The sequence below is a fragment of the Pteropus medius genome, unplaced genomic scaffold (genome assembly GCF_902729225.1).
Source record: "Pteropus medius unplaced genomic scaffold, Ma_sr-lr_union100, whole genome shotgun sequence".
Taxonomy (NCBI): domain Eukaryota; kingdom Metazoa; phylum Chordata; class Mammalia; order Chiroptera; family Pteropodidae; genus Pteropus; species Pteropus medius.
This window is the reverse complement of record NW_024352947.1, coordinates 1,642,630-1,654,858: the sequence shown is the minus strand read 5'-3', so window position 1 is coordinate 1,654,858 and position 12,229 is coordinate 1,642,630. Positions and strand designations below refer to the sequence as shown.

Sequence of the window (12,229 nt, the reverse complement as noted above, 5' to 3'; positions counted from 1 at the left end):
GCCCCCTGACGCGCTGCAGCACGTCCGCTGCCCCTGGTCTGCAGTGGACCCCAGAAGGGCTCCCTCTGCTCATGCTCCCCCTTGTTAACAGGGGCCCCCATAATGTCCAATTCTCAGGTGTGCACCCTGAGGCTGAAAGAGCCTCCCGTGTGGTCTCTACACTTCGTGCCTTTGTTTCTGTCTACGAATGGCCATAACGCCGCCTCCAGGGACCCGGGAGCGTGGCCAAGGGGTCCGGGCTGCGGAAGGTGAATGAGATCCACAGCCTGCAGCCCTCGTGTGGGTGGAGGCGGCCCCCTGGGAGCCCACGCCCCCTTCTCCAGCAAGCAACTGATGGCGGAATTTCTTTGGGTGCACCCCTCAAACGACAAGGCCTTTGCCCTACAGCCCTGATCCTTGGGGCCCAAGGGACAGACGGGGCTCCAGCAGAAAGGAGTCTTTCTTGGTCAGGAGGGACGCAAACACGACAGGGCACCAGTGAGATGCCCGCATTCCAGAGACACAGCGCCTGAAACGCATCTGCACTGCAGGCCAATGCATCCTTCACGAAGCCTTCCTCGCAGAGGATGCGGCGCTACCCATCCACTCCGGGGTGACACCCACAGTGCCCACGTTTAAGCATATTTTTTCCTGTCATAGGGAGCAGAGATGAACCATTTACAGAAATGGACTAGAAATCCAAATCTCTGAATAAAACAGGTTTCCTTCATCAAAAGAATCCTGGAGCCAGAAACATGTCCCACGTGGCAAAGAGCATATCTTTTTTTAATTAAAAACCATTTTTTTGAGATATGATTAACATACAAAAGGCCGAGCATGTTTAATGTATACGAACTGACGAGTTTGGACATAAGTATCTACCCCTGAAACCATCAGCACAATCTGTGCCCTAAGCACATCCGGGTGATGAGCACCTGTGATGGACAGTGACGTGGCCAGAAGTGACGGAGGGAAACCGAGGCATGTGCTGCCTTGGTGCCTGGCCAGTGTGGGCTGCTATAAGCGAATGCCCCAGACTGAGTGGCTCTTGAACAAGGCGGATTTGCTTCTCCCAGTTCTGGGGGCTGGCAGCCCGAGAGCAGGGTGCCAGCGTGGTCCCGCTCTGGTGAGACCCCTTTGCCGCATCACAGACTCCTCGCTGTGTCCCCACAGGGTGTGAGAACGAGGGGGCTCTCTGGCCTTTCCTGTGAGGGCACTAACCCATCATGGGGCCCCCCTCATGACCTAATCACCTCCCAAAGGCCTTACTCCTTATACCATCCCACTGGAGGCGCGATTTCAACATGTGAATTTGGGGGATACAAACATTTAGACAGTGACACTTGGGCTGGGTCCTACGGAAGGTGGCACTGAAGGCTGAGTGTGGCCGGACGTCAGCGCCACGCGTGAAGAACTGCCACATTCTCAGAGATGACTTGCCAGAATTCACACCATTTTCCCCGCTCTTTGGCTAAATTCTGATGGACGAGCTTGAAAGCGAATACATAGCCTTTCCCTTTCCAGTCCTGGGCTATGTTACGCCATTGGCCAAAACAGTGACATTTTTTTATCTTGAAAGGTTCGCATGTACAGAAAGGTTGAGAAAACAGCCCCATGAACACACACATATCTACTACTTGGATTCACCAAATTTTAAAGTTTGCAATATTTTATTCATCTCTCATTCAATCCATCTATACTTGTTTTTGTTGAACTACTTGAAAGTACATTACAGACATGACACTTTATCCTTAAATCCTTCGGTATCTCTTAAAAATGAAGACATTCTCCTACATAACCACACTAACATTAAGCTCAAGAACAATAAATTTAATAAACAGCAGACATTCAAATTTCCCCAGCTGCATCCAAATGTCTTTTATACCTTTGTGTGATACTCTGATTTATAATAAGAAAAAAGTATTTGGTTTTCATCCCCATTTCTGGCACAGAGCTCTGAGAACCCTGGGGATTTCCTAAGTGAAGAAGGTGAAATGGGTGTCTTTTGTTATTCAGAACAAGCCCCTCTCACCCACACCTGAGTTTATATTAATGGGTGACTTCTGGGGGCTGGTTGCCAGGGGAACCAACCATAATGAGAGGATTGGAGCTTTCAGTCCCACCCCAGGGAGGGAGAAAGCCTGGAGGTTGGATCAATCGCCAGGGGCCGATGATTTCATCAGTCCCGCCTACGTGATGGAGCCTCCAGAAAAACCCACAAGGTGAGGGCTCGGAGGGCTTCCAGCTGCTGAGCACGTGGAGGTGCTTCCTGCACGCCTTGCCCTGTGCATCTTTCCACGGGGCTGTTCTTAAGTTACATCCTTTATGATAAACGATAATCTAGTAAGTAAACTTTTCCTGAGTTCCGTGAGCCTCGGCAGCAAATGAATAGAACCCAAGGAGGAGGCAGCTGTGGGAACCTCAGCTCAGAGCCGGGTTGGTCCGAAGCGTGGTAATGGCCTGGGCTTGTGAGTAGTGTCTGAAGTCGGGGGTGGTGGGGGAGTGTGCAGACTGAGTCCTCTATCTGTGTGATGTGACACGATCTCCAGGCAGATAAGGAGGGCGCCCAGCTGGTGTCGCGCAATTGTTTGGTGTGGAAAGTCCTCGCACGCAGTGGCCAGACGTGTGAGAAGTGAACTGCTGCACAGTACTGTGCGTGACGGAGACAAAATGAGGCTGTGCTTTTCCTTCGTTCTGTGTTTTCCCCAAAGCGACACAGACTCCTCTCCACAGAAGAGCGAGGCCACCGCAGCGCAGTGTGGAGAACTGGGGACAACAGATAGGAACCACTAGAACGGTCGTCTCATGACTCCCTGGCCTCCTGTCGGGCGCAACATGGCCATGGGACCCCGGCTGCCTGGGCCACCCCCTCCCCTAAAGGAGCCACATCAACCGGAAAACTGTAGAGAAATCCCAGACCCCCTATATTGGTTCCAGTGACTCCAGGTCATTCTAGGACGCACAGCCTCCTCTCGGAGCTCGGAGTCCTACGTGACCGGCACAAAGGAAAGGTGGGGTCACGGGAAGAGGCAAACGAGGCAGGAAGAGAGGAGCGAGCAAGATGACGTCCTCCCATGACCCGGCCTTGCCCTACGGTTTAGCTCAAGCACGTGTCTGAGTCCCAGGTCCATCCGCGCGCAGGAAGTGGCTCCAGGATCAGCTAACACAGGAAGCTGCTGACCAGGAGTCACTGGAACCAGTACGGGGGTCCGGGATGGATGGATGAGAAGGTGAAGGGACGGATGGACGAATGAGTGTGCATCCACATCGGATTCCACTGTCTGCTCTGTCTCTACCATTCATGAGAAGTGTCTGAAATTTCATGCACTGATTTCTCGAAGCCCCTGCCGGGCCCACGGGTCTCTCGAGAGGGAGCATGGTGGCCTTGGGGACTAGTTTGAAAGCGTTCCTTCCTCCGCCTTCCCGCCACCGCAGTGGAAGTCCTACGTGGTCTGAGAGGAGCCAGATATGGCTCACAGGAAGAACGAACACAGTTACGCATGCGCCAGGACCAAGGTTCTTCGTGCTTCCAGAATAAACTCTAATTATACGAATTTCACTTGCACGTAACTGAAAACACACAGATACACCTATAAAAGATTTTTATGTTAAATATTTAATAAAACAAAATGCTGACTTACAGTGAAGTTGTTTGGATAAACTCTTGAAATCGGTTGTTCTGGGTCGTGGCATTTAAATGGTCTTCGATCTATCTCACTGACCAATCCAGTTTTTAAAAATGCACAGAAAAGGGGACTTCACGTCCTTCCTAGATGCCGCACGCCAGTGTAACGCACTATTCCGTGAAAAGTGTTTATTAAACTCCCACACGTGCCCGGCGTGAGAGGAACACTGTACAAAACCGAGCTGTTTCACACCTACGGTCGTGAGTCTATTCTTTTCTTAAAGAAAGAACATCTTAGTACACGTTCACTGAAAATGAGCAGACTCCATTTCTAAAAAGAAAAATAAGGAAGCGAAGTCGACTTTCAGTAAGAAACATTTTCTTCCGATCTTTTTGAATAAAACTTTAAGGACATACTACAATTTTGATAGCTCTACATTGTTACAAAGTAGAGAATAAAGAAGGATAAAAATAATTTCCTAACAGTCTTATCTAGTCAAGTATGGAAGATGAGACACAACTGAGTGACAAGGTGAAAATCTGAATGTTGCAGGAAACATCTGTCAGACTAGACGACCGTTCCGTGAAGAGTCAGGAGTTCAAAAGAACCTCAGGCCTTCCGTACCGTAAGTCAGCCAAGAGGAATGATCTCTTTCCTGCGATCTCGAACGCTGTCATAAGTCAAGGCTACCTGCAGCTGCACGAGAGAAAAATGCGTGCCGATGTCCCACGCAGCTTCGGGGGCTCGTCACTGTCATTAACCAAAAGAATGGACCAGGTCCCTCATCGTACAAGTCCCTTTCTGGGTTCTTCAAGGAGCTAAGGAAACGTAACTGGCCTATCACTCTGCTGATCAACTCACACTCGCCACGAAAGACAACACGTAAAGAAAACAGGCTCCCTCGTCCGCTGACGCCAGGTAAGAAGATGCCCAGTCCATCCGGTTCCCGGGTGTCCACCGCCCCGCGGGACTCCCTGGGGGTGGAGGCTCCGTGATCTTCATCTCAGCTTCAGGAAGCGACTTCTTACCTCCAATGGAAAATTTTCTGGCATGTACATCCCTGTTCTGTGCTACCTGAGCCTGAGCAGACGTGGCTCGGGGATCTCTCTCCGCTAGGAGGCTGCCATCGGGCAGGACAGAAGCCAGCCCTGCTCACTCAGCGGGAGGGGGCCCTCGTGTTGCACAGTGGTGGCTCCAGGCACCTGGAGACCCAGCACGGGGCTCTGGAAATGGCCACACGTCTCTCTGCGTGGCCTCGCGCACCTGCCCTGTTCTCTCTGCACAGACCAGCTTCCTCTGCCCCCCGCCCACACGAAAGCCGGAAGAGCTGCCTCCCAGACCCCTCTCCCGCCTGCAGAGCGCAGGCTCCTCCCCCAGACCGTCCTCCCGCCTGCAGAGCGCAGGCTCCTCCCCCACTGCTCCCTCCCCGGCTTCTGCAGAGGCCCAGGCTCCTTCCCCCACTGCCCCTCCGCTTGCAGAGCCCAGGTTCTCCTCCCCACCGCCCTCCTCCCTGCCTGCAGAGGTGGCTCCTCCCCCAGACTGTCCTCCCTGGCCTGCAGAGATGCAGGTTTCTCCTCTCATCAGCCTCCCCGCCTTCTCAGAGCTTAGGCTCACATCCCTGGATCTTCAGCTCTCTTTTCCCCAGGCCCTGTTCGTTTTTCCACATCATTTTTAAAGTCTTCTCCCCCAGGCCCTGTTCGTTTTTCCACATCATTTTTAAAGTGAGGTTCTCAAAACCAGACAACACGTTCTGACATGAGACCGGCTAACACGAGCTCTGGGGTGCGACTGCTTGTCAGGGATTTTGGCCGAGTTCAGGTGAAGACCAGGGAACCGAGCCGCGGGGTTCGTTTCTTCACTGAGAAAGGCGAGCAAAGTGTCCTCTAGGCAGAGTAATTCTGGAAGACCCCATAGAAACATGGATGCTTAGAAGCTGTGTGCGTGTGTGTGTGTGTGTGTGTGTGTGTGTGTGTGTGTGTAAACAGCCTTTGATTGACACATTTAACAAATGTTCATCGATTTAGGTGCCAGAGGTACTCTGAGATCTGGGGACAGACTCAGCCTCGTTCCACCACCTGCTCAGACCATTCTGTCTCAGCTGCTCACTCACATTCGCCATGACGATGTGCACAAGAAGTGACAGCACCATGTACGGCCTGGCAAGGACACCTCTCCAGACCTAACACGGTCAGCGAGGCTCCCTGGAAGAAGTGACATTTAGACTGGGACCTGGCTACACCAGTGGCTCCTGATGACACTCAGCAGATGAGTAGAGTGTAACGAACTGGAGCCAGATTCTGCACGCAGCGCAGTGCCATCTGGGACAGCCCTGTGCCACTGTGCTCCATGTGAGCTGGATCCCTGTCCCGGAGTAGCCGAGGCGCACTTCCGTTCACAACGCTTCCTCTTCCTGGAGTGCGAGCCTCCCCTCCCCGTCTTCCTGTGGCTTCTTACCCCTCTGGCTTCCGAACTGAACTCACCACCCTGAGAAAGGGCTCTCGAGGCGCCCTGAGCCAGCCTGCACCCCACCACACCATCCCTTCAAATTTCGCCGTCTCTCCCTCTAGTTCGTGGGATGTCCAGCAAGGACGGTGTCTTCCGTCACTTACCTCTGCACTCTGGCATCGAGTGAGCATCTCAAGTGTTTGCTAAATGGATAAGTGAAAACGAAGGTGCGTTTACAGATGCTCGGCGAAGGGCTGGCTGCTGCGGATACGCTATTCCCTTTAATCCTCGTGACAAGCCTGCAAGTGGTTATATCATCCCCCGTTTTATAGATAGGACAACGGAGGCTCACAGAGGCCAGTATCTTGCCAAGGGTGACATTTCTACACAGGGACAAAGCCGGGATGTGAATGCAGCTCCCCGTGAGTCCAGTTCCTCTGCTTGTCCTCACACCATTAAGGAGACTGAGGTTGTCGCCTTCTTCAGTCCAGTGAGCATCCCTATCGACACGCAGTAAGTCGCCTAACAGAGTTCAATGGCTACACACGTGTACATTTTTTAGTGCGAACAACCTGCATTTTTTTCCTGCTGTTTAAGGACGGGGCCAAGTCTCACCACTAGAGTGTTTCAGATCAGCCGCTTTACAGGGAGACCGAGGACAGGCTGAGGGAGCAAAGGCAAGGACAGACGGATTCGTGGGACAGCTCCTTGCCGGGGCCTCTGGGAGCCAGAAAGACTGTCCTTCCTACAGGTGAGAACATGGACTGTTTGCCCTTCACGACCGGACGCAAAGGGCATCAACCGCCTGCATGTGGCCTGCGCGTGGCCTGCGTGAGGCCTGCGTGCACTGGGAAGCGCTTTAGAAAAATAACACTCCTGCATTTTAATTCTTTCAACTCTCAGAAAACTGTTTACGAAGTTGTTAACACGCGCTCATTCAGGAATAAAATCTACTCTCCGAGACGACGGACACTCGTATGTTTGATGCTCGCCCCACCCCGCCCCCGGCCCCGCTAACTCCTTTCCTTTAAAACCTCTTCGATCTAATATTTCATATGCCAAGCTCCGTTCCAGAATAAACTTTTACAACCAAATTACGAATCTCTTATAAGTGGGTCGTTTTTGAATTGCTGACCTGACCTTTACTATTTTGGGAGGATCAACAGAAGCTGCTCGCCACGAATCCAATTCTGCTGTGGGCCGCTGTTCCAGTTACCGCGTAATGACATCAGCACTGCCACTCACAGTGCGGTCTCAGATGGCGCCTGAGCAGGAAGCTGGGCTTTCTCCACGCAGCCCTCCCCTTCCGCCAGGAACCCTGTCTGATGTTATAAACCAGGAGGATCTTGAACCTGAGACCTCCCTGTCACCAGGTGAGTTATTCGGCGCTGGGTAACCCCTATGCTCCTGGCCAAGGTCAAGCCACCAAGGGCAGATGGGAGTGGGCTAGGGACATGGTGGTCATTTGACACCAGCCCACCCTCCATTCTACAAATGCCTTAAAACTAAAGCCATCAGCATTTTTTTAAAAATCATTTTTATCTGAACATAGCAACGCCATGTTGTATTAATAATAACTATACTCAAAAGACAGTGGTATCTCATTTTAAGCACTAAACATGACCCCCCAAAAGCTGTTCCTAAAAATTTCTTTGCTGGAAAAGTGTCTGTGAGTTCACTATTTGAAACCCCTTTAGGGACACTTTTTGCAAAGTCAGAAGTCCCTGCTCACTGCCATCTATTTCCCGGCTGCCAGCATCTGTTGATCTGCCTCTTGACGAAGACACACCTGTGAGGGAAGCCTCGCCTCCCACCACTTACCGCTGTATTCCGAAATGGTCTAAATGCTCCGGAGAAGTTTGCTACGTGAACAAATGAAAGTAAGGGAGAATATATAGGTGCTCCTTCCTTCTGCAGAAGAGCCTCCACGGGGGTCTTGAGACGTGCGACGCGACCGTCCCCACGCGTCAGACGCCTGGCCGCCCACTGCACACCTGCTCGCCCCGATCTCCGTCCTCCCTTCTACAGCCAAGTCCTCCCCAGCGGTGTCTGCACCAGAGAAAGCAGAAAGCGGGGACGGGGGAGGCAGAGACATCGCGACGGTCGTTTCCCTTCTGCTGTGCTACACGTGGGCGGGCGAAGGAAGTCGTCTGAGCGTGGGGAGCGACCGTTCTGACTGCCTGTCCCGGAAGCTGAGAAGCGGTCCAGGAAGGAGGAAGACAGAAGGCCGGGCACTCAGAGAGCAGGACCGCCGGGGCGGCACTGCTGGCCAGCGGGCAGAAATGTGGGGTGAGTGGGAGAGTCTCATGCAAAGCCACACTCCCAGGGGACAATGGCATCGTCTGGAAATAATTTTGGTTGTCGCTGGGGAGGGGTGGTGCCAGAGGCCAAGGATGCTGCTAAATGCCCTACGACGCACGGGGCAGCCCCCCACAATGAAGAGTCACCGCGCTGAGGATGAGAGGCCCGGGGCTAGACCAAAGCTCGCCGTCAAGGATTCTGATCTAGTCCGTGGCTCAGAAAGCCGAGGAGATGCCTACGATGGAAGAGCGGGGGCAGAACGGAGGACTTCGAAACTAACGGGAAGTCGCCGTGAAGGACCAAACGACCCAGGTCATCGCGGGGCAGTCACTGGTTCCCCCTCCCAGAGGTGTCCTCACTCATCCAACGAACATTTGCTGAGCAACTTCTGTGGGCCACGTGCTTTCTAAGGTCTGGGTTCGCTCGCAGCTGAGATCCGACCTGAGGGGACCCCAGGACCCCACCCAGCGGGCTGGTCGGAAGCAAGGAACACGGCGCTTGGCGTCAGCCACCGAGAGGAGGGGCATGACCTTTCCTACCTGCCCGTTTATATAGTTTAATTCTCAGGAGAAGATTCCACGCAAACCACCCCTCTCAGACCCAGGGGCTTCTGGGAGTTTTAAAAACCATTCTTGACGAAGTCCCTTGCCTGGAGTACAACTCGTTAACCTCACTGACCGGGCTGAGAATGCCCAGCAGGTCATGTCCGCCCTGTTCACAATTAGCTCCTTCATCTCCGCTGCCCCAAACGAAGTCTAGAAACGAAGAGATAAGAAGGATACGCGGTCGTTCGAATAACTTCAGCTGCTGCAAAGGCAACATGCTCATTCCTCTCTAGTCTAGAAACTCGCACTGGCGACTCCTTTGGTGGGGACGTGGACAAGCCACTCTGAAGATGGCTGGACGGTAACATAGTGACAGCACGGCCCACGGTTTGACATGGGAGCACAGGAAGACCAGCTACTCTGTATCACCATCGCTCCCAGTCTGTGACGTGTGCTTCTTAAGCAACAAACAAAATAACTGACTGACACCAACATACAGATCAGCCCCTTTATTGTTTTTCTTTACTTGAGGAGAAATGGCAGAGAGCCCAAGCGCCGCTCTAAACCGTCTTCGGCTATATTAATAAAACATTAGCTCCTCTAAATTTAAACTTAAAATCCAATTAATTCATCAAAATGTCAGTTGTCACCTAAAGCGTTTTAGTAAAGAGGAAATACCTTAGAGTAAAGAAGAATCTTCATAGGACTAGACAGAGCAGAGTGTGCTGACTTTATTCATGTCACGACGGTCACGGTAGCCTCGTCTGCTAGTATCTGCTCCTTCCGTGTCGCCTCAGAGAGGGGGTTTCAGAATACGGGGACTCATTTTCCATATGGCCTCTCCCCCATCTTAACCACAAAGTATGGCTGTACCAAACAAGTCATCGCTGCTATAAGCCCCCTGCCATCCCCCAAAGTCACAAACCTTGGCGAAAATTTCTACAAAGCACTCGGGGTCAGTCACAAATAGAATTACAATGATAAACCTTGCTATGACCTCAGGGCCTAGACTGATAACTCCGGGAAGGCTAAAACTTACACCGTCTTCAGTTAACAAGAAAGCAGAGAATGGAAACAAGAAATGGAAAATTCCTAATAGCGATTTAAAAGCAGAGATAGAAATCAAGCGTCCTACCCTTATCTGTAAGAAAAATGGTTTGCAACGGGTTTCATGCTTGTTGTTCCGTGCCCAGGGTTCTTCAGCTTCAAAGAACTGGGTCCTTTGTCTGGGATTTGAAGGCCATTTATCAGCTGCAATTTCAGCAGCAGAAGCAAGGAGTGGAGGGAACACAGATAACCTTTTACAGGTTTATACAGAGTTCAACGCGATCACCACAGTCCTCTGTAAACATTTAAGGGAATGAAAGTAAAACACCGAGAGCCTGTGTTTCTTCCTGCAAATAACTTAAAAGCAACCAGCTAACTGCTAGCATACTGTTGACCTTGGGCTTGAAATCAAGAGTTTCAGGAAAAAAAAACTAAAGACAGACATGTTTTCAGAGCTGAATATGATTAATTTACAAAAGCTGGATTTTTCCACCTAAAGACTAACAAAGTATGTTCCAGTTTCAAGCAACAAAGGGTAAAAACACATCTCAAAGCATTAAGCTGTTAGTCTTTACCACAGATGGAAACCTGGTGACACTCATTTCCTATGCCAGCTGAGGGGTCACCTGGCCATCTCTTTCGCTTTGTCAACGACTGCGATGGAACCACCTAATTACCTTACAGTTACAGGTACCTGGAGTTTGTTGTAGCCAACTTCCCCCTTCCAAAGGGACAGAAAGAAATGCCCGCCAAATGCGGGTATCACACAGGTGCCGCCTGTGTGACTGATTCCAGCACTGCCAAACGCATCGGCTGGGGCCCACTGGGAAAGAGAAGTTTCGGCTGCTCCTCCTGGCACCAGCCATTTGTCTCTACCAAATCTAGAATGAGCCGTAGGCAGCTCTGCAGTGGGGACGGATGAGATAAAGACTTGGGTAAAGGCGGAGAATGACAGCCTGCCCTCCAGCGCTGGGCCCAGCGGACACCGAGGGTGAAGGCCCAGGCCTCTGTCTGCGGTCTCTGACTGCGCCGCTGGGCCCCGGCCCCGTGAGCAGTACTTTCCGATCTGCGGAGAAGCCTCCCAGTGAGGATCCGGTTCCCAATGTCCCCCGTACTGTGACACCTCCACGGCCAGCGGATACGGGTAGAGAGGCGTGTAGGGAGAGGGGAGGAGGGTAGGCGAGTGGGTCGGACATTCCCAAGGAGAACTCGAGTCTCCAGGCCTCGTCCTAAAAGTTGCAAAGCCAGCTCTGTGGCCGCTGGCAGGGCGGCAGCGCGCGGGCGGGGGGCGCGTGGCTGCGCGCGCTCCCGAGGCTGCGGGGACCACGCCGGGAGACACACCCGCAGACCCGGGAAACCGGACGAGGGGTCTTACTTTTGCAGCTCGCCGCCCAGGGCTGGTAGCCGTAGTAACCCGTGATGCGCAGGATCCGCTCCTCGATGCACGTGAGCCCCGCGGGCCCGCCCGTGAGGTCCTCCACCGAGCGCGACCATTTCAGGTCCTCCTTGATGGCCTCGTCCACCACCAGGTACTTGAGCTGCCGGAGCTGGGGGCTGATGTCGGACAGTCTCCGGGGGCTGACGTCCGGTGACCTCCTCATTCCACTGACGCGGGGCAGGTGGAGGGGGTGCAGGGGTGGGGATTTCGGTGAGGACAGATCGAAGGGCCAGCAGAGGCGCGGGTGGGCCTCCAGGGGCAGGTGCCGCCGCGGGGCCGCCGCTCTCCCCTCCCGCCGCGCCCCCAGCTCCCGCGGCAGCCTGGGCGTCGGGTCCCGTCTCCGGTGCCCGGCCCTGGGCGCCTGGGGCGAGCGGCGAGGCACAGGGCGCCTTAAACTTCGTGAGCAGCCCCGCCGCGCGCCGCGCCTCCCCGAGCCCCAGCCCTCCGGCGTCCCGGCCGCAAAGGGCCCCCGCCCGCCCGCGCGCCCCACCGGGCACTACTCACACGGCGATGCCTTTGCCCCGCGGCGCGCCGCCGGGGAACTCTCGGATGCCCATAGGCAGCGGCGGGGCGCAGCCCGGAGCGCCCAGACTCGGAGCGGAGGCGCCGCCGGCCGGAGCTGCGGGCGGCCACCGACCGGGGAGCAGGGCGCGCTGCCCACCGAGGGTCCGCGCCGCCCCGCGCCGCCCGTGCGCGCCCGCGCCGCCGTCCCCAGCGCCTCCCTCCGCGGCGTGCGGCGCGGGCGCGACTCAGCCCGGTTCCGACCGGTCCCCGAGCCCGCTGCAGCCAGGAGGCGACAGGGCCGTGCGGGCACCGAGCCTCTCGCCTGTCGCCTTCGCCGCCGCCCC

The 12,229-nt window shown here is 54.1% G+C and overlaps 1 protein-coding gene across 1 annotated transcript in view; it reads right to left on the bottom strand.

Moving 5' to 3' along the window:
* SLC35F3 (solute carrier family 35 member F3) overlaps positions 1 to 11,953 on the bottom strand; it is a 209,422-nt gene extending 197,469 nt beyond the window's left edge. The window contains exons 1-2 of the mRNA XM_039850314.1: positions 11,886 to 11,953; positions 11,319 to 11,548 (exon numbers count right to left, since the gene is read on the bottom strand). Of these exons, the coding sequence (XP_039706248.1) occupies positions 11,319 to 11,548; positions 11,886 to 11,938 (283 nt within the window). The 5' untranslated portion in view covers positions 11,939 to 11,953. The remainder of the gene's footprint in view (positions 1 to 11,318; positions 11,549 to 11,885) is intronic.
* Between the last annotated feature and the right edge of the window lie 276 nt (positions 11,954 to 12,229).